Source organism: Telopea speciosissima, chromosome 11 (assembly GCF_018873765.1).
Source record: "Telopea speciosissima isolate NSW1024214 ecotype Mountain lineage chromosome 11, Tspe_v1, whole genome shotgun sequence".
NCBI classification, from domain to species: domain Eukaryota; kingdom Viridiplantae; phylum Streptophyta; class Magnoliopsida; order Proteales; family Proteaceae; genus Telopea; species Telopea speciosissima.
The window spans coordinates 37,295,422-37,314,281 of NC_057926.1; the positions used below are offsets into that span (position 1 = coordinate 37,295,422).

Genomic DNA, 18,860 nt, shown 5'->3' on the forward strand with positions numbered 1-18,860 from the left:
GACTATGTATGAACACGGACAACACTTCAATCATTGGATAGGAACACTCGATTCTCGTGCGCCTATCCAACGGCTGAAATGTTGATCATGTTTCATACATAACCGTGTATGAAAGCTGTATAGATAGATCACCATAAGTCTCAGGGGTAATCCGCATGGTAGGAAACACGTCCCTATATGGATCTATGACGGAAGACATGCGCAAGCGGGGCTTAGTCAAGTCAAGCAGCGGCAGAGTGAAGAGAGCCACACTGGTCGGAGTTCACAGGAGGGACCATAACAAATCAATAGGCTGCTTACTAGCTTTTTAGTTGACAGGTACGGAGGGAAGGGGAGATGGTCTATGTCAATTTAAGGACAGGGACGAGTGACCAGTTACCATAGCTGCTGAGTAAGGAGTTGCACATTTTTCGAGTACAAGTGTGAAATGATAGGATTTTACCCTCGCTGAAAGAAAATATGCATTATACCAAGAGGGCGAAAAAGGTTACAAATAATTTGACATCTTAAGTGGTCAATAAGAAAATCCCATTAAAAAAATTATAAACACATTTATATCAGTTGACATACATTATCTAAGCAAGCAACAGGAAAGATGCAGATCCCAGTATGCAACATGGAATCTGATGCAAGAAATTTATCGGCTTGTGTATCAAATTAAGCATAAATGACTGTTTTCTACATGGACACCGGATGTCAATAACAGCAAAATTTTGAAAAAAAAAAAAAAAGTAGGCTTGTAGAGTGCATGGATTTACCAGGCACTCGTGACAACGTCTTTTGGTAAACCCGAGGGAGTTAACTGAAAAATCAACAAAATCCACTGTAGAACTTCGGCAAAAGGAGGTCATGCCATCCCAAAAGCTAGGATAAAGATGTGTTCCTAGTTATCAAAAGGGGGAAAAAACAAGAATAAAGATCTTGTCCCTTCTCTAGACAACAATCTCAGATCATAATCACCAAAACTACAGGCACATATTTACACAATATTCCTGATTTTGAATCGCATATATCGCACAAAAGATTACCTAAACAGGGGATTGCCTCAGATCTAAATTCTTCCATCTTATCCCCTTAGTACAAATAACTCATGCCTCAATGTCTTTGTAAAAAACCCTAACCATGCGGCTAGTAGTTGACTCCCTTTAGTCACTCAACCCTGCTACCCCATAGAACATTTGCAAGGTACCCACTCCCCATGAAGGTTCCCCAGGCAGTGTCAACCATGCTATGGGTACTAAAACCAAAGCTTATGGGTTCAATGTACACATCCAGATCTAAAGACTTAACACTGCATAATTTTTATGATTATTAAGAATAACTATCCTCAGAACCAAGGTTCTAATCTTCACCAGATGCATGCCAAGGATTTCAACTTATCTTCCCATTCATTCACCATCCAATATAACTTCAAAAGAAATGTCCCAATTTATTTGGAATGTTAACTTCGTTGGTTCCTTGTGAAGCATATCTGCCATCATAGCATTAGTGCATTACTCATAAACACCCTACGATCAAAACATAGCACTAAAATGTCAGGAAGTGCTAGGTATGTACATTTCTAAGCTCATTATAGACAACAAACTATGTTGTCAGAGCTGCTTTCTGGCAATTTCATTCTGAAAATTTCTTAACTGTATAGAATCAAGAACTGTTGCACCAATACAATGAGTTCAATCTGAGTCAAAATTTGGCCCTTCAGTATACCAGCAAAGGAATAGAACACCATCAACAGTCGGGAGCATCTTCTGTAAGATGTGCTATAATATTGAATTCTCAAACATCTTAAACTGAACCATCACTATACAACAAGGCCTATTCAACCTTTTCATAAACCTTGCTCTTTGTTTTTTCACTGTGGATTTATTCAAGTTGTTTTCATATGATTCCATTTGCTAACCGACACTCTTTAAAGCCATGCACACTCTCCACATTACATGCATAACTAATTCCAATGGAAGGCCACCACCACCTCCTCCCCCCACCCCCCCCCCCCTCCCAAAAAAAAAAATGATAGAAAGCAATATGTAAAATAAGGAATATGAATCAGTGTTTCATTAAAATTACACACATCTAGAAAATGATGATTTTTCATGAAGAAATGACACATGAATCAGGTTAACATGGTGTAGAAGCAAAGTAGAATCCTCAAGACACTCCATACTACAAGCAAACAAGAGAAAAAATATGGAGCAGTCATTCAAATAGTTTCCTATAGCGTTCCAAGAATATATTGCATGAAAAGCATGGGCCCCAGCAATACTTTACAAGTTTAATAAGATCCATAATATTGGTGGATGACATATTAACATGGGAAATGCTAGATTATTCTGTGGTTTAACATTCTTAATTTACACTTCCTCCATGCCCAACTTTCCTTTACAACCATATAAGTGACGACTATCTCCTTTGGACTTGTTTTTATACTCAATCAACAACAGATCAGAGTTTCAGATAATGTTTAGTGAAAATAACATGAGACAATCCAATTATATGGTTTCTTAGTGTGGTGCCCAGTAGTTAAATCATTAACATGACACACAAATATAGAAACAAGTAAATGTCCAATGTGTTCCAGATGGAGGCAAAATTCTGACCACAGGATCAAGAGGAAATACCTCTGAATTTGACGGATATATGAATGCATGTTTGTAACAGCTTTCTCTGATATGATTTCAAGCTACACCATCCAATATTATTGCGCCAGGACCATCATGACAATATCACCAATAAAAATTAATCAACACCACAGTACATTATACAGAAGATGCTTCCTGGATTTTTTTTTTCCTGGAATTCCTGAAAGTAAATTGGCATAACCACCAACATGACAATATCACCAATAAAAATTAATCAACACCTCAGTACATTAAACAGAAGATGCTTCCTGGATGTATTTCTTTTTCCTCAAATTCCTGAAAGTAAATTGGCATAACCGACAATTTGTCCTTCAATATGCAGAAGCATCATACAAAGAGCATATTATCAAAAGCTAAACAACTAATTGCAGCTGATAAGAAAAAAGATTGAAAAATTCCAAACTAAAAATATTTCATTCACAGAATTACAAGAATACATCAGCAAGGTAACATACAGAGTAATTTTGACATCTGTGGTCCTAACTCCTTTCCTGACGCTGCACTATCCAGTAGGGTTCAATCTATTACAGTCAGTTAACCTAAATTAACAGTTGTCCAGGTTAACAGCACAAAATGCAGTTGTTACAGCTCCAAATTGAGAACAGGGTTTAGCATGGGGATAAAAAGAACAAAAAAGGAAAACAAGAAAGGGATTAAAATTTCTTCAGACTCCTTACACTGGCATACGTTACATTTCCCAGACAAGAGCTCCTTGAAGAGGCAAATAAAAATCCTCCCGACACTGTCAACCATGGCACTTCGGAATAAATGATGAACAAGTGCCTGTCAGGGATTTTATTGATCTCTCCATCTAGGACTTGGGAAGGGGAAAAACCCAGAAGGGGAGGATGGGAAAAAAATGCCAGGAGAGAGCGGAGGTTGTGGCCCAGGACCCAAAATCCCTGACTGCGAAGTGGGAGTGTATGCAAAATTAGGAGTCAGAGGTGGAGGGTACTGAAAAGTAGGCGAAATCAAAGGATAAGGAGACCGAGGAGACCTAGGAGACAACAGATTCGAAAAAAAGCTTGGAGACGGCAAGAGGAACTGAGAAGTAGGAGAAGGCAAAAGTGCAGCGGCATTCCCTCGTGGAGAAGGGAAAGCAGGAGCTCCCGGATATGGGTAAGTCGGCGGTGTCGGAAGTAAACCCGAGGATGATGGCTGAATTGGCACTTGACCCTGTAACCGAGGTTGAGCTTGAGCTTGAGCTTGAGCATGAGCTTGAGCGTGAGCTTGAGCTTGAGCTTGAGCTTGAGCTTGAGCTTGGGCTTGAGCTTGAAATTGAAATTGATGTGCTTGTGCTTGTGCTTGTAATTGGGCATGTGCCGGATGAGCTTGAAGTTGAGGCTGAAGTTGTTGTGTTTGCCTTGGACTTGAGTCGATGATAGAATTCTGAAGGTATCTCATGTAAGCCGAGATTGGGGACTCAGCTGTGTTTGCGGCCCAAACTTGGTCACCAGGGGCCAGTGTCGGCATTGGAGACACCGATGGTTGACCAATCTGACCAGGTCTAACAAAACTGTTGTTAAAAGGAGCAGGTGCAGGAGGAATCGGGGGTCGGTAGATTGGCGTCAACGGAGGAGGACGGATCTTCTGCAACCTCATACTTGGAGGTTTAGACGGATTCGGCAGTCGTGGTGAAGGGTCTTGTGAAGGAGAGCCAGTCAACTGTTGAACGATGCTCCGGAAATCGTTCTTGCTTATGTTGTAAACTTGAGGTTGTGGCTGTGGCTTTGCGTTTGCGAAATTAGGTTGATGCAAAGGACTCTTCTTGATGTTCTTCCCCATTTTGTTGACACCCAGATGCTCCCCATGCCTATTCCTCGATAAATTCGAATTCTCCATCTCAATAACCCCTGAACTTTCTCCCCCAGAAAGAAAAAAAAATAATATTTTCGAATCCCTAAATCATTCCCAACTCCGATTCAATCCCCAAACCTCAAAACACCAAAAGATTCTCACACCACGAACCAACAAAAACGCTAAAGCAAATTCAAGGCAGAAAGCGTACCCTTTTCTTGGTTCCGACAATCTTAACGAATTGGAAGCTCAAAACATTATTCTACAATAGAAAACCCAAAAAACTGAGTTTCTTGAGTAGATCACTAAAATTGACCAAAAGCAACGCTAATCTTTCAAAGCTCCGTTGTTTCCGTCAAATTTAGTCGAGTAGATCCAAAATCGACAGAAACTAAAAACCCTAGAATCTTTTTTTTCTTTTCCTGCGTTCACACTCTCCAAACCAAGAAGAAAAGCCAAGAAAGCTCAGAAAGTTAACTTTGACTTTCAGCGACTGTATTACTGATTAAAAGAGTCGTCCCTCAAGCTCTGATCCATGGACTCGTGAAAAAAATTGAAATTTGAAAAACCCTAGATTGAGATCAACCGCGAATAACGTGTAAGGTTTCAAGCTGTAAAAAAAACCAGCCAAGTGGGTTTTCGTGAGCTCCAGTCTTCACCAGCCTTTTTAAATAGAATTTTAAATGACACGATCGACTAAAAAAATATCTGAACCGCTGAACAGGTTTATGTTGGTCTTCCAGTGGAACATTCTCACTATCCACCATTGGATTGGAATCTGAATGATTTAGGAGAAGGTTCTACGGTGGGGTCCAGTATCAGCTCATTTCTCATGAATCATCCCCGCGAGCCGCGACTGATTGTTGGTGAGCCGATACCATTTTGTCTGTTACACGCTGGCGTGGATTTCCATCCATCAATTCAGCTGCCAAGATTCTAATCGAACGGCCAGGATGTACGATCTAAGAAACTTTGACATTTTAACATATTATACAGTATCCACTAAATAATTGAGCTTACAGCGTAGTGACCATTTCTGGTCTGGTTTGATGGAAAATGTATTATTTTGGATTCAAACATTTGGAAATGAGTTTGGTTTATTCTATTTATAGAAATGAGTACAAGTAGCAGTAGACCAGAATGCTTTGTTCAACACGTCTACCATTGATCTTGAGAATTGTCACGTCACCTATGATTAGTCAAACGGTTGAAAAATAATAGGTAAAGTACACGTACCCTTATAATGCACCTAATATTCTTCATACCCCTTAAATGGCTCAATATTCCTTATATCATTCTTATTTTACATCCCCAAATGCCAGATAAGTCCAATTCGTTAAGTTTAATCGTTAAATGTTAAAAATTTGACCATTTTACCTTTTTTTTTATATTTATAAACTTGAAAAGACCTAATTGCCCTGATCTATTTGTTCATAAGATGAAAAGATTTTTTTGTCCTAATCTAATTTGATAAGACCCTTTTACCCCCACTATTTGTTCTTAAGAACCTAACTCAATCTAATTACTAAAATACCCTTGTTAAGACATAATTACCAAAATACCCTCATCTTCCCCAATTCTGCAAGGAAACCTTTTCCCAAAAATAAAGTCGACCCGGGTTGTATCCATCGGTGGTGGGCAAGGCGATGGCGTCGATGAGGGCGTCGCCTATGGTGGAATCCCGAGTCACAGAGTTCTCCGGGAAGAGTGCGCAGGAGTCGTTGGCGCAGCCTGGACGAGGGGGTTCGTAGCAGTTGGAGCAAGCCAAGGATTTGAGGGAAGCGCAGAGGGAGGAATTGCAGAAAATGGGTTTGTAAGTAGAGGATTGATAGTTCTTCTGGCAGTTGACCCAGTTGAATGCAGCACCCAAGTCCAGGACTAGCGTTGTGGGTTTCAGAGGCGTTCTCTGCTTGATTGTGGTTGTGTATTGGAGGGTGGAGAGGTCTTTCGTGATGGGAATGAGAAGTGCTGTTGGTAGAGAGACTGCATAGTATGAGGAGTAGGGAATGAAGAAGAATATTAAGGAGAAGAAGAAGAAGAAATTGGAGGTAGAGAGGAGGGCCATGGCGTCGATGATTGAGAATGACTTCACTAAAGCGTTCTGAATTAATTCTGATAATGATGGTGCCTGCTTGGAGGTCGGTGAAGCTGGTTATTTTGTAATAAATAGAATAAAGCCAATCAATTAAAGGAGCTAGTCTTGAATCTTGATCCAAAGCAAATCAAAAAGAGAAAAACAAAGCAACCCGGTGTAGTGTTTGAAATATGAACAGAGGGGATAACTTGTATTTCAGTTGGGGCTTGAAACGTTAGCAGTTTCTGAAATGTTGTGGGTACTTACTTCAAACGTATTTCCCCAAAAGATTTGCCATTTCTGAAACTGGTTAGCGATTGTGTCTCCAGATAGAAACGGAGCAGAGGGACTGAATAATCTTCTTCAAAGTAGAATGAATCCCCAGATAGAAGAACACGATCAGAATAGGAATAAAATATATATCGAACAGCATTTAGGGTTTTGGGAAACCCTAGTTTGCTCTCTCAGAGAAAAAAAAATAAGGAAGGAGGAGGTGGGAATTAGAGAACAAAAACCAGTCTGTGTTGGATTTTGAGAGAAATTTTCAGAAATGGAAAATAGATTTTGGGGAAGATGAGGGTATTTTGGTAATTATGCCTTAGCAGGGTATTTTAGTAATTAGGTTGGGTTAGGTTCTTAAGAACAAATAGTGGAGGTAAAAGGGTCTTATCAAATTAGGTTAGGGCAAAAAGGTCTTTTCATATTATGAACAAATAGGTCAGGGTAATTAGGTCTTTTCAATTTTATAAACATAGAAAAAAGGGTAAAATGGTCAAGTTTTTAGCACTTAACGGCTAAACTTAACGGTTTGGACTTATCTGGAATTAGGGGGGTAAAACGGGGATGATACGTGGAATATTGAACCGCTTAGGGGGTACGAGGAATATTGGGTGCATTATAGGGGGTACGTGTACTTTACCCAAAAATAATTTAGGGTGACTATATAATTGATTTTCTTATCGATACATCAAAAATTATCAAATAATTTATAATTTTATTTTTTTGTCTTTTAGTATAGTACATAAAAAAATTTTTAACGAAGATTAATAATGTCATTTCATATGTATACTCGAAAAAGATGCATAACAATAATATCTTTTGATTTGTTTAGTAAATTAATGATGCATTTTGATAATGATATGTTATTTTTTAAATATTTTTTAAAATTATTATTTATCCTTATATAATAGAACTTTTGAAAATAAGACAAACAATTTAAAAAAAAATGCCATGTCCTACATACACTTATGTGAGTGTCATTCAAACACTCCCCTCCCATTATGTAAATATGAGTGAATTACCATTATACTCTTATAGCTATCTGATAACCTAAGTATAACCACCCAATAGTATCGCGCCACATCATCATCATTATGAATGGTCTAATAGATAAGGGTCCATCGGGTCACACACCAACCAACCCAGAACCTAGAGTTCAATTACACGAGGGCATTATCCCCCCACGTGAGGATTGATCAATCGCACTCCTAATATGCCACTGTCAGTTATCACCACATTCCTATAAGGAAATTACCTCCCGATAAAGAGCGCTCAGGATTCCTACTAACTAGGGATCACTCTCCCGAAAGGATTCCACCAGGGAATATTCTACCATGAATAGAAGACTTTCAGTATGACTCTCCACTATCAACTCTACCTAAAATCATACATTATATATACTTAGGTACAAACCATAACAGAGTTACCTTGACTACTGTTATTTTTATCTACTATTAAAGAGACCTGACTTAAGCATCGGAGAGTACCCCATCGGAGAAAACCGGCTCTCTTATGCTTATTTTGTTCCTCTATGTAGGCTCCCTCACCGGAGGATCCCTTTTGATGTTGATAAGCTTTTTAGGTCACCCTATTTATCCAAAAGCTAGAACTGTCACACCATCTCACCACATGGCTAAACATTGATGAGCCACGTTGATAAGCTTTTTAGGTCGCCTATTTAAAGTAAAGTTTGCATTTCCAATAGAAAATAAATTACATTAAAAAGAAATTTATATAGCCATCATAAGATGGAGCTATTAAAAGGCATACCTTAGTTATGAGCAACTGGAATTTGGATCCTCTACTGCCGAGTTGCCCGGCAAGACTGTACTGCCTTGACACGGTGCTGCGTGCAATGTCCGCCTTACTCCTGCCCAAATGCCTTGCCGGAGTGGGGGTAAGGCAATAATTGCACGCAGCCTCGTGTCTGGGCAGCATGGTCCTACCGGGCAACTCGGCAGTAGAGGATCTGGATCCTAAGCAACTGACACAAACTCACCATGCATTGTAGGCATGATACATGGTTATAACTACATTGCCCAAAACATTCGCTATACATCTTTTTTCTGCTTTCCTTGTTAATCTACATGTATGTTGGTAGGCTATGAGAAAGAATTATGGTAATAAACTTTCAAATGCAAAGTCTAAGATATTGGAGATAACTAATTTGGTAAGTGCATATTTAACATGGACCTTTAACCTTATTTTTTCCTTTAAATCATAAAAATATTATTTTAATTATATTACGTTTGGTACATACAAGGAACACATGTTATATTTCAAGTGTAAAAATGAGAAGTATTTTATTGATAGTAGATTATATAAATTTTTTTTATTACTCTTGAGCTTGATTATAAATTTTATTTTAGTAGTTTTACTTCCATACAGGCTTCCTTCAATTGATGCGCATAGATTTCAAAACCTTTGCAACAATACTAGTTGCTTCCGCAATAAGACCCAAAAGAATTTATATGTATTCATGTATATGGAGATAATAATTCAAAATATTTCTCACAAAAAGGAAAAAAAAGAGTTCTTTTACTTAAACCCATGGTACAAGATGAAAGCAATAGTACTAGTGGCTTCCTTTTGTGTTAATGAAAATTGGTTGCATTAGCCAACTACAAGTGACACGATGATTATTCCTCTGATTCTGGATTTTGGATTTTGGAAAATTAGAAAATTATTGCCAGTGACCGATGATGAGTATAAAATCATAGAAATTTTGGGGAAAATCACCTTTTAAGTTGAACGGGTCTCCTAAGAGCTTAAAATTGCTTGTATGTAAGCATATTTAGAATTGTAGGCATAGTTTTAGAAATTAGCACTCTACCTGTTACGATCTCAAATTTTTTATGGAGATTGAGCTTTGATATTGATTCCAATACAAATCAACTAAATTAGGTTGGAATTTATCAGAAACCTCAATCGATTCTTTGTTTAATCCAAATAAATCACTATAAGAAGAGATGTACTAGTGCACAAGGCCTTGCTATTGCAAGGTATGTGAAAGGGCATATGTGCGCAATCTCACCCCTGCTTTGTGGAGAGTCTGTTTTCTGTTTCAAGCATGTGAGCACAAAATTGCAATAGAACAACCTTACCAATGTGGAGAGAAAGAGATGCCACAAAGACTCAACGTGGTGGGATGGTAGCACACACAAATCATAAAAAAAGAGCGTATCCAGTGCACAAGGCCCGCGCACTAAGAGGCCTGGGAAGGGTCATAATGTATGTAGCCTTACCCCTTTTCGTGGAGAGATTGTTTTCCTACCCAAATCCGCGATCACTAGATCGCAATGGAGTTACCCTTACTGTTGTGCCGAGATCTACCCTCTAGCACACATAAATTATAAACGGCGTACTCAGTGCACGAGGCTCCCGCCATTGTAGGATCTAGGGAGGATCATAATGTATGCAGCCTTACCCCTGCTTTCACAGAGAGACTGAGCCCGCTTGATAACCCTACGAGAAACAGTTTCTGGTGTTTTTTTGTTCTGAGAAACGGAAAAACACCTAAAAATCACTTGATAATGAAGTATTTTTTGTGACTGTTTTTTAAAACATAAATCAAAATTTATGCTCCTTGGAAGACTTTTGACAGAACATGTTTCTTGACTGAAAATTGGAAAAGTGTGCCCGATAAAAACTCCTACATTTGTTCACTATGCTCTTTTGTAAAATTGGAAAAGTGTGCCAAATATATCATTTTGTTAATTTAGAAAAAAAAAAAAAAAAAGGTTTTGCTTGTTTCCAAGAACAGGTTTACCAAGCGGGTCAAAAATGGTTTTTCAGTACAGAAAATGACAAAACTGTTTTGTTGTTTCTCAGCATATAACCAGAACATAAACACCTGTAAAGTTATCAAGTGGGCATACTGTTTCCACACTCAAATCCATGACCACTTGATCACAATGGAACAACCTTACTGTTGCACCAAGGTCCGCCGTCTCTAACACACAAATCATCCACAATAAAAAATCTACATTAAGGCAATAGCAAATCGCTATTGAGCTAATCCTTCCAATATGGTAAGTTACTATTGTTTTCATTAATCCTTGAAGTCATGATACTAAGAGACAAGAGAGCCCCTACCAATCCTTACAATCCATCACTGTAAGTCTATAATTAAAATGCTTGAAAGCACAGCTTGATGGGAAGGAAACTCAATCCAACAAAATGGAAGAGAAAAGAGAGGAGCGTGCTTGGGGGCTTTGATCTCTATCTCTGACTGAGCATAAAATCCAAATGGGTAAATACTATGGGGAGGGAAATGATCAATGATATTCACTTTAGTGCACCTGTTGTTTGTCCTTTTTAGGAGATGGAGGGACCAACTCTTTCAGCAAATCTGATATATTCTCAACTCCAGTGTCCCAAGACATGACTTTATAATGAGAGAATGCATGGTGGGGTGAGTTGTGAGTAACCATTTTTGATCAGTTGAGTTAAGTGGATCTTCCCATAGAGAAACATGGTAGGCATTGAGTAAGCAACACTGCCCTCATCGTACTTGGATGCTTCTCTATAATATAACATGTTTCAGTGTGTCCAGAGACCTATGTTGTGTTTGGTATGCATTCTTAGAATGTATTCTTGATCAATAATTCATTTAAAAAAATCATATCAAATGTAGTCTTAATTTCAAAAAGTCCACTATACAATTTCAAATTAATACGTACTCTCAAAGTATAGATGTATATATAGTTTGTTCTCTTTAACCACGATTTAGAGGTTGGGTGCTCGGAACCCACAAAATGTTGAGGTTGAAAAGATGAAATAACAAATATACATTACATAGAGATTGGGTCCGGTTGCGTTTGGTTTAATTTCTTAGAATGCATGATTGATCAAGAACGCATACGAAATGCAGCTCTAGACTCAAGACTCCAGTGTGCACCAAATCATCATTGGCTGCTATTGCCACCGCAACCACCAGAGGGTTGCTAGTATAGCATAGAGAATAGAGAATGTCAAAGGGCCGGGTCAAACCCAAAACTTTAAAAGTATTAGGTGGAGATCGAGAGATCTTCAAGTATATCAAATATCAAGAATCTAAACGAAGTGATCAATGTGGGATTATAACTCTATAATTCTCAACATCTCAACACTCTTCGCATATAACTTCAATATATTTGACTCTACAAATAGTTAAATATAAGGGTGATAACAAAGTACTTGAACTTTGATATCACATTGGGGGTTCAATCCAAAAGAGTAAAACATTCGGTGGAGGACTTCTCCAGACATGAAGGCAAATGACTTGAACAAACGGATGTAAAAGAGAAAAAATAACTCCCAACTCCCAATGGAGAGTACAGAGTGGAAGAGACTTCAACATTTTGAATTGTCTTTTGAAGGTCTAGTCAATCAAGGAACTTACAAACAAACAAGAAGTCAATTACTGATCATCACATTCACATACACAGGCAAGCTTCATATAGATTTTGGTGGGTTCCAACACAATCAGCACTAACTGCAACTCATATCAAACTGATCAGGAGGACCAAAGACTGTCCTCTCCTCTCTCTCTCTCTATTAATTAATTAATGTTAATATTATATATCGGAAATGCCCAGTACGACTGCAGCTCCATGGCCTCTAATGTCGACAGCTTCTGCCCTTTAGCCCAACAGCTATATAGCCCATAATCACCTTCATCTCTCACCATTTGCGTCCGCATTGATACTCTCTCTCTCTTTCTCTCTCTCTCAATCATGTGGGCTCTTGTTGATGAAGCCATTTCCTACGATGTGAAATGACCAGTCCGTGTGGGCAATGGCAGATTTATATGAGTTGGCTCTTTAGGTTAATATGTGTCGATGTCACAGAATATTTTCTTGTGAAACTTAAAAAGTATTAGGAAAAAAAAAAATGAATCTGTTGAAAATAGGTAATATATTACTTATATTAGGTATGTGAGTTTGACTACAAGGTTGTTGTTTTAATCCTCACATGAGTGTGCTGGTATAGGCCAAGACAGGGATAGATTGGGCCAAGCTGGACTTAGCCCGAGGTCTCAATCCTCAATTTGCCTAATTCTAACTCAAGGCTGAAAATTCTCAATCCTAACCCACCCTCCAAGCCAAGGTATCTCAACCCAAGAGGCCAAGAGCTGTTTGCCCCACTACACACTATAGTATTACCAAACGCCAATGCTAATCTCAAAAATTCAAAATCAAGAAATCAAGAAAATTAATTTCAGTTGTTGCTATTTTCCGAATTCATCTAAAATCTATCGAAGAATACCCAAAAAAAAATAAGGAAACGTTTTAAAAGCATTCTGTCTCCTTGTCAAGTGAGAGATGAGAAGTTCTTGGCGTAACAATTCACAAAATCTTATGAAGCTTTGGAGGAAGATGGAGGAGGAAGGTTTAATTTTGACGCGATCGATTGACCCCACAATCACAAAGTCTCCAGTCCTGACCCGGACGGACAAGCGTCAACGGACCGATGGAGACGATACAGAGGAATTCCAAAAATTAAAAATTCCCAAAGAAAAGGCGCAAAGGAAGGAAGGAGCGAGAACAGTTGGCGGGTAAATAGAGATAATGGGAAAGGAGAGGACGAGATTGATGAGGTTATATCGCATTGGCATTTCTTCCCCCTTTTTAATTCTGGGTTGTTCTGCGTCTCTCCGTGTGTGTGGAGGAGAACCCGAAGTACAGCTCAACCATCTGAGAAACCCACCTAGGGGGTTGACTTGTTTACACTTTACCCGAGCAAATTCCATTATTCCCATTCCTCCAAGGTTCGTCAAACCTCCCTTCCCTTTCCATCTTGACTCATCTCATCAATCTTCTTCTTCTTCTTCGTTCGTCTATCGTCATTGAAATTATTTGGGCAGACAACAATACGGTCTACCTAATTCCATCCACCCTGTCGTCATAACAATTATAGTAAATTATAATCTTCATTTTTGGATAGAATTGTAAGAAGTTATCATTGGAATCTTAGTACTTCTCCACCTCCCTTCCCCCGGCACCCCCTCTCTTGTCTCCCTCTCCTAATCCCATCCTCCTTTCTTCTCTCAAACTGCACTGGAGTTGTCCCAATGGCCACAAGGCTCCCTGCAGGAATCCTCGTTGCTGTTCCTTTCATTCGTCTTCTCTTCTTCGTTTTGGTGTCCGCTTCCCTACATAGCGGACGGTATGATTACTTCCTCTTTACATTTCTTCTTTTATGTATTCACTTATTCTTTTTTATTTTTGGGAAATTTGCATATACCACCCTGAGGTTTGACGAAAAGATATTTTCAACCCCAATTTTGAAAAAATTCTAGGTTTGTAAACGATAACAAATAAACCCATTCCGTCAGTTCATGATTAACACTATTAAAAATTAAACTTGAATTGATAAAATTACCCTTCTAAGAAGAACCAAAAAAACAAAAAAACAAAACTGGAACTCATCTTCCCCAAAATCGATTGAGGAAAATGAGTTGCAGGTATGGGGTTGGAAAATCTCAAAGACGTGTTGAGCTGTTCTCTTCTCTCTCTCTCTCTTGTGTACTTCTTTTCTCTTTCTCTCACTCTTTCTCCGTTGTGCACGCTGGAACTGAATAAAAGAGTTTTGGACTCATCCACCAAGTCTTCTGGGACTGGGACCCTTTATAAAGTTTTAACATCCGATGCCTCCATCAACTGGAGACGCTTGTTTCAACATCTCTCTTTCCCTAGCCATGTGTCTCTTGTTGCATACCCTCTCTATCTCTCTCTCTCTCTCTCCCCCTTACTCTCTGCACTCTGCATTTCTTGTTTTTTTTTTGCTTCTCTCTTTTGAAGGTAAATTGTCATGTGGGTTTCGACATCTTCCGGAGCTAATCAGTCCCTGGAACAAGGGGATCTTTGAGAGGTCGATATTGTGAGTGAGTTGGGTCTCTGGCATCACATTACAAAGGGAAAAGGGTAGAAAGAAAAAAACAAAAAATGGCACCGTCGTTAGTTTTCTGGGTGAAAAAGAACCACCGTGGAACGCCGGTGGTCGTGAAGATGGAGAACCCTAATTGGTCGATGGTTGAGTTAGAGGGTCCTTTAGAAGAAGACTTCCTCCTTGACGGAGGCGGGAGTGACAAGGTTAGAGGGAAGAATGCCAAACAGCTCACTCTGGTTCTTCTCCTCAGAGCTCATAGAGCTGCTGGTTGTCTCACCTCAATCGCTTCCGCAATGTTCGGTATCGCTGCCGCTGTAAGGCGCCGGTTGGCTTCAGGAAGGACGGATTCAGACATTGGGAGCGAGATCGAGAATGAGAATCCTAGAGTGAAGAGGCGAATCTATGCTTTTATCAAGGGTTAGGCATTTTGGGGCTCCCAACTTGCAACTGCAACGCGTATTGTTGACGTCGTTGAGGGTCCGTGGTATTTTCGATTGGTTCTATTCTAAATGATGCCGTCTGCAACTTAGATTGGCCGAGGTCGAATCTGATTATCCAAGTGTTGGACGATTCTGATGATCCCACAACCCAATTGTTGATCAAGGAGGAGGTTCAAAAATGGCAGCAGGAGGGTGCCCCTGTCATCTACAGGCATCGGGTCATCAGAAATTGGTACAAAGCGGGCAATCTCGTCTTTGGTCGAGCTTGACCTGTCTATTGGTACTGAGGTCACGGATTCTACTGCAGCGGCTATAGCAGAGGCAAGGATTGATTTATGCCCATTTTGTTTGTTTACAGGTATCGATGATACATCTACACTGTAGGGAAATGGATAGTTGCAACTCATCTTCCCCAATCGATTATGGGGAAGATTGGGTTGCAGGTTTTTTTTTTTTTTTTTTGGGTTCTTCTTATAAGGGCAATTTCGTCAATTCAAGTTTAATTTTTATCAGTGCTAATCATGAACTGATGGAATGGGTTTATTTGTTACCGTTTGCAAACCTCATGGGTACATAGAATTTTCCAAAATTGGGGATAACAATATCCTTTCGTCAAACCTCAGGGGTGGTATGTGTAAATTTTCCTTTACTTTTTTATTATTATTGGTTCATTCATACAATCATCCATCCCAACCCCGCACCTTCTACGAGTTAAAATAATGAAAAATTTCAAACAACATCGGTTTTGGATATTTTCTTAACCGCGTCTACAACTTACCCCCTAAACTTTTACCTGTGATTATGACATTTCATATCAATTTGAGGTCTATTAATATGTATAATTAGCGATTCCTGAAGCTTTTGGGTTTGATTCCAGCTCTGTTCTTGAGTTTGTGAAGAGTTTTTAGAATGTAGTATGGGGGCTTTTTTACTTCGCTGCTCTGCGTGTATTTTTTTTTTTTTTTTTCTTGTTTGTGGAGTTAGGCCTAGACCTTACTGCTTTTGTATTTGATGGGGTATTTGGGATTTGGCCCCTTCCTCCTTTCCTTTCTAATAAATTGCATCCTTAAAAAAGGAAATCCTGAACATACACTTGCTAAAATAAATATTAAAACCTCATGCACTCATGATGCTACTGGTAGTTTATGTGTGTTGAATATGCATGTATATGTAAATGCCAGTGGGCAATTCATATTTCATAGAGGACTACCATATTTCTGATTAAATTTGTTGATCAGGTTTGACAATTTAGTAGCATTATTTGTTCCTGCTGTGTCGATTAATATGGGAAAGCAATTGCATTGCAAATCCTCCAGCCTCTCATTCGAGGACCACAATCGGGGCTGCATGTCAGGTGTTTTTAATATCCTTGACTTCCATCAATGGTATAATGTCAAAAAGATGCTACCATACAAGAGGCATGGATGTGGAAGACATCCTGGGGGTAAGAAATCTATCTGAACTCACCTAGCTTCTTACACATTATGGATCATTCATGTTCAATTTCGTAGGTTCATGTATAGTGTAGATTGCCTTCACCAGCTCCAACTTTTTATCAACTCACTCAGCATGTTTTTTAATTTACACCCCCCCCACCCACCCACCCAACCTCTTTTCCAGTTCAGTTTCCTTATCTGTTAACAAACAAAAGAGAATGAAGCATCAAACCGCACTGGAAGTTTTGTGGGCTTGGAAAAGAAAGAACCAAGATGCCAATTTCAATCTTAATACATAAGCAAATTCTGTTTCTGTCTCAGAGAATACAAAGGGATGTCTTATTTTCATTTTCTGTATTGCTCCCACACCACATGTCAAGTATATGATCTTCCCGTCCACTGACAGCTCTCAATTTCTTATAGACTAGCTTTGCCAAGCGGCCCATTTGAGTGAAATGTATTCTTCTTCATTCTCAGTTAGGCATTTAATTATGAGGATCCATTCCTTTCCATTTCTTGGTCACTGACATACAGCACACATTTTCATTTTGAATAATTTTGGATAAACTTAAAAATCTGTCTATTTTTACCACTCACAAGTTCCTTTTCTGATTTGTCTTTTTCAATTTCTTATGAAACCAAAGCAGTCACTAGCTCTTGGATTTTGAGAAGACAATTTCACAGTTGTTGTACAATGCCATATATTTCCTGTGTCAAATAATCTTGTCATTCAGAGTGATTCTTCTACATCAAAACCAAATTATTCCAAAGATTTATAGGCCTCAAGAATATTATTATTATTTCTTAGTGCCATCTAATTTTCTTTTTAGGTTCTGCTTCCGCATACTCAGACCTGACAGTTTATTGTTTTCTAAAACTTCAAATTTTTTCCACTTCTCAAGTAAATGGTATCTGACAGTTGAAGGTAATAGCTGGATTAACAATCCAGAATTTTCAATATTGTCCATATTTCTTTAGTAGGGTGTGGTCTTTGTAACACTAAATGATTTTTAAACTTCACCTTGTCTTTCTAACATTGCGTACATGTGAATATTCTTCTGTTTCTGCATTGCGAGCTTGTATAGTTGTATTAACGTTAAACCCTAGAACTTTGGAACTCTGAGGAGCCTGAATTGGTATAGCTGAAATTGAAAACAAAGATTCAGGGTCTCATACAAAAACATAGCTAACCAAAAGGTAGATGTTGTTAACAATGGGATCACCTGTGAATTGTTCTGTATTTTTTTACTGTGAAATGTCTCAGATACCTATAAACAGGCTTAAAAAAAATGGTAAACGGTTGTTGTCACCCGGTAACTTGCTATCGGAGAAGGAATCATGGTGTATTTTAGATGTTAATATATGTAATGCAATTATCAGGAAAAAGAGGCAGGGTTGGGGATTTAGTTGTATCACACCAGGATATTTGGGGTGTCTGAATATGACACATATCAGACACAGAATTTTAGTCCATTTAAAGTTGCCCATGCGACATTTCTGCTGAATTGTTTAGTTCACAATCCCCATGCTGAGAAGAACAAGTATACTTGTAGTGCAGACACGGGAATGTCTAGCAATGTAACACCACATGATTCCTATTGCATACGTGCCTTATAATTCTTTTTAACTCTTTTGCCATTTTCCTTTTCTTTACCCAGCCCCTAAATATTCAAAAATGGATCAGGATATCCCCAATACCATTGCCGAAGAAGAATCCATGGATGCTGAAGTGAACAAATTGCTTGTAAGTAACATACAATGATCTTTGTAAACATTCTTCGAGTCTTTATTTAAGGCGAATATGGTATGTATGGCTCAACCTTTTAATGAAACAACTGACGATTCCTCCTTCCATTGTTTTTTGACCGTCTTACTCATCAAGATCTTTCCTTTCCATACGACGACAGGGAATCTGAATTTTACATTTTTCAGATAGAAGAAAAAATGACTGGGACGAGCCCAACCAACAAGAAATCCAGCAAAGCCCACATCAAAACACTAATTGCTGAAGAAATGTCAAAAGAAGATGATCACGAATGCCAGACTTCAGCATTCCCTGCACAACTACAGCTAATGCGTACTGATTCCATCCATCATTTGGAACCTTCAAATGATGGTTGCTTTGAAGATATGAGAGTAAATGGCAAGAGTCCAAGAATTGATCCTAACCAATATAATGCTAGTTCGGTTGTGCAAGCAAGCTGGTCCCAGACATGCTAACGCCTCCTGAGACAGATTTCTGCAGTAAACATTGTGAGGTGTCTGGAACAATGAATGGTGTAAACATTTTCGGGAGTATTCAAATTGATGAATTGAAGATGCG

General features: G+C 38.8%; 2 protein-coding genes across 4 annotated transcripts; one reads left to right on the forward strand and one right to left on the reverse strand.

Moving 5' to 3' along the window:
• Positions 1–3,359: 3,359 nt before the first annotated feature.
• Positions 3,360–4,610, reverse strand: LOC122646787 (protein HAIKU1-like). 3 transcript variants are annotated; one of them, XM_043840391.1, is made up of 2 exons: positions 3,927–4,610; positions 3,360–3,869 (listed from the first exon to the last, which is right to left on the reverse strand). In XM_043840391.1, the coding sequence occupies exons 1-2, from the start codon at positions 4,479–4,481 to the stop codon at positions 3,435–3,437; spliced, it is 990 nt and encodes a 329-aa protein (XP_043696326.1). In that variant the 5' UTR covers positions 4,482–4,610; the 3' UTR covers positions 3,360–3,434. The 3 variants fall into 3 exon arrangements, with proteins under 3 accessions (XP_043696326.1, XP_043696325.1, XP_043696327.1); XM_043840390.1 differs by having other exon boundaries at positions 3,360–3,912; positions 3,964–4,609; XM_043840392.1 differs by having other exon boundaries at positions 3,360–3,844; positions 3,917–4,609.
• A 13,586-nt stretch (positions 4,611–18,196) lies between these two features.
• On the forward strand, positions 18,197–18,844 carry LOC122645438. Its single transcript, XM_043838739.1, has 2 exons — positions 18,197–18,281; positions 18,470–18,844. Exons 1-2 carry the CDS (start codon positions 18,213–18,215, stop codon positions 18,755–18,757), a joined length of 357 nt encoding a protein of 118 aa, XP_043694674.1. The 5' UTR covers positions 18,197–18,212; the 3' UTR covers positions 18,758–18,844.
• The last annotated feature ends 16 nt before the right edge of the window (positions 18,845–18,860 follow it).

Excerpts from the sequence above, each read along its gene's own strand:
- LOC122646787 (XM_043840390.1), bottom strand. The coding sequence starts at position 4,481 with ATGGAGAATTCGAATTTATCGAGGAATAGGCATGGGGAGCATCTGGGT. Across the intron at positions 3,913-3,963 it reads CCTCAACTTCAAGCTCATCC|AGCTCAAGCCCAAGCTCAAG; the intron begins GGCACATGCCCA and ends ATTTCAATTTCA.
- LOC122645438 (XM_043838739.1), top strand. The coding sequence starts at position 18,213 with ATGGATCAGGATATCCCCAATACCATTGCCGAAGAAGAATCCATGGAT. Across the intron at positions 18,282-18,469 it reads CTGAAGTGAACAAATTGCTT|ATAGAAGAAAAAATGACTGG; the intron begins GTAAGTAACATA and ends TACATTTTTCAG.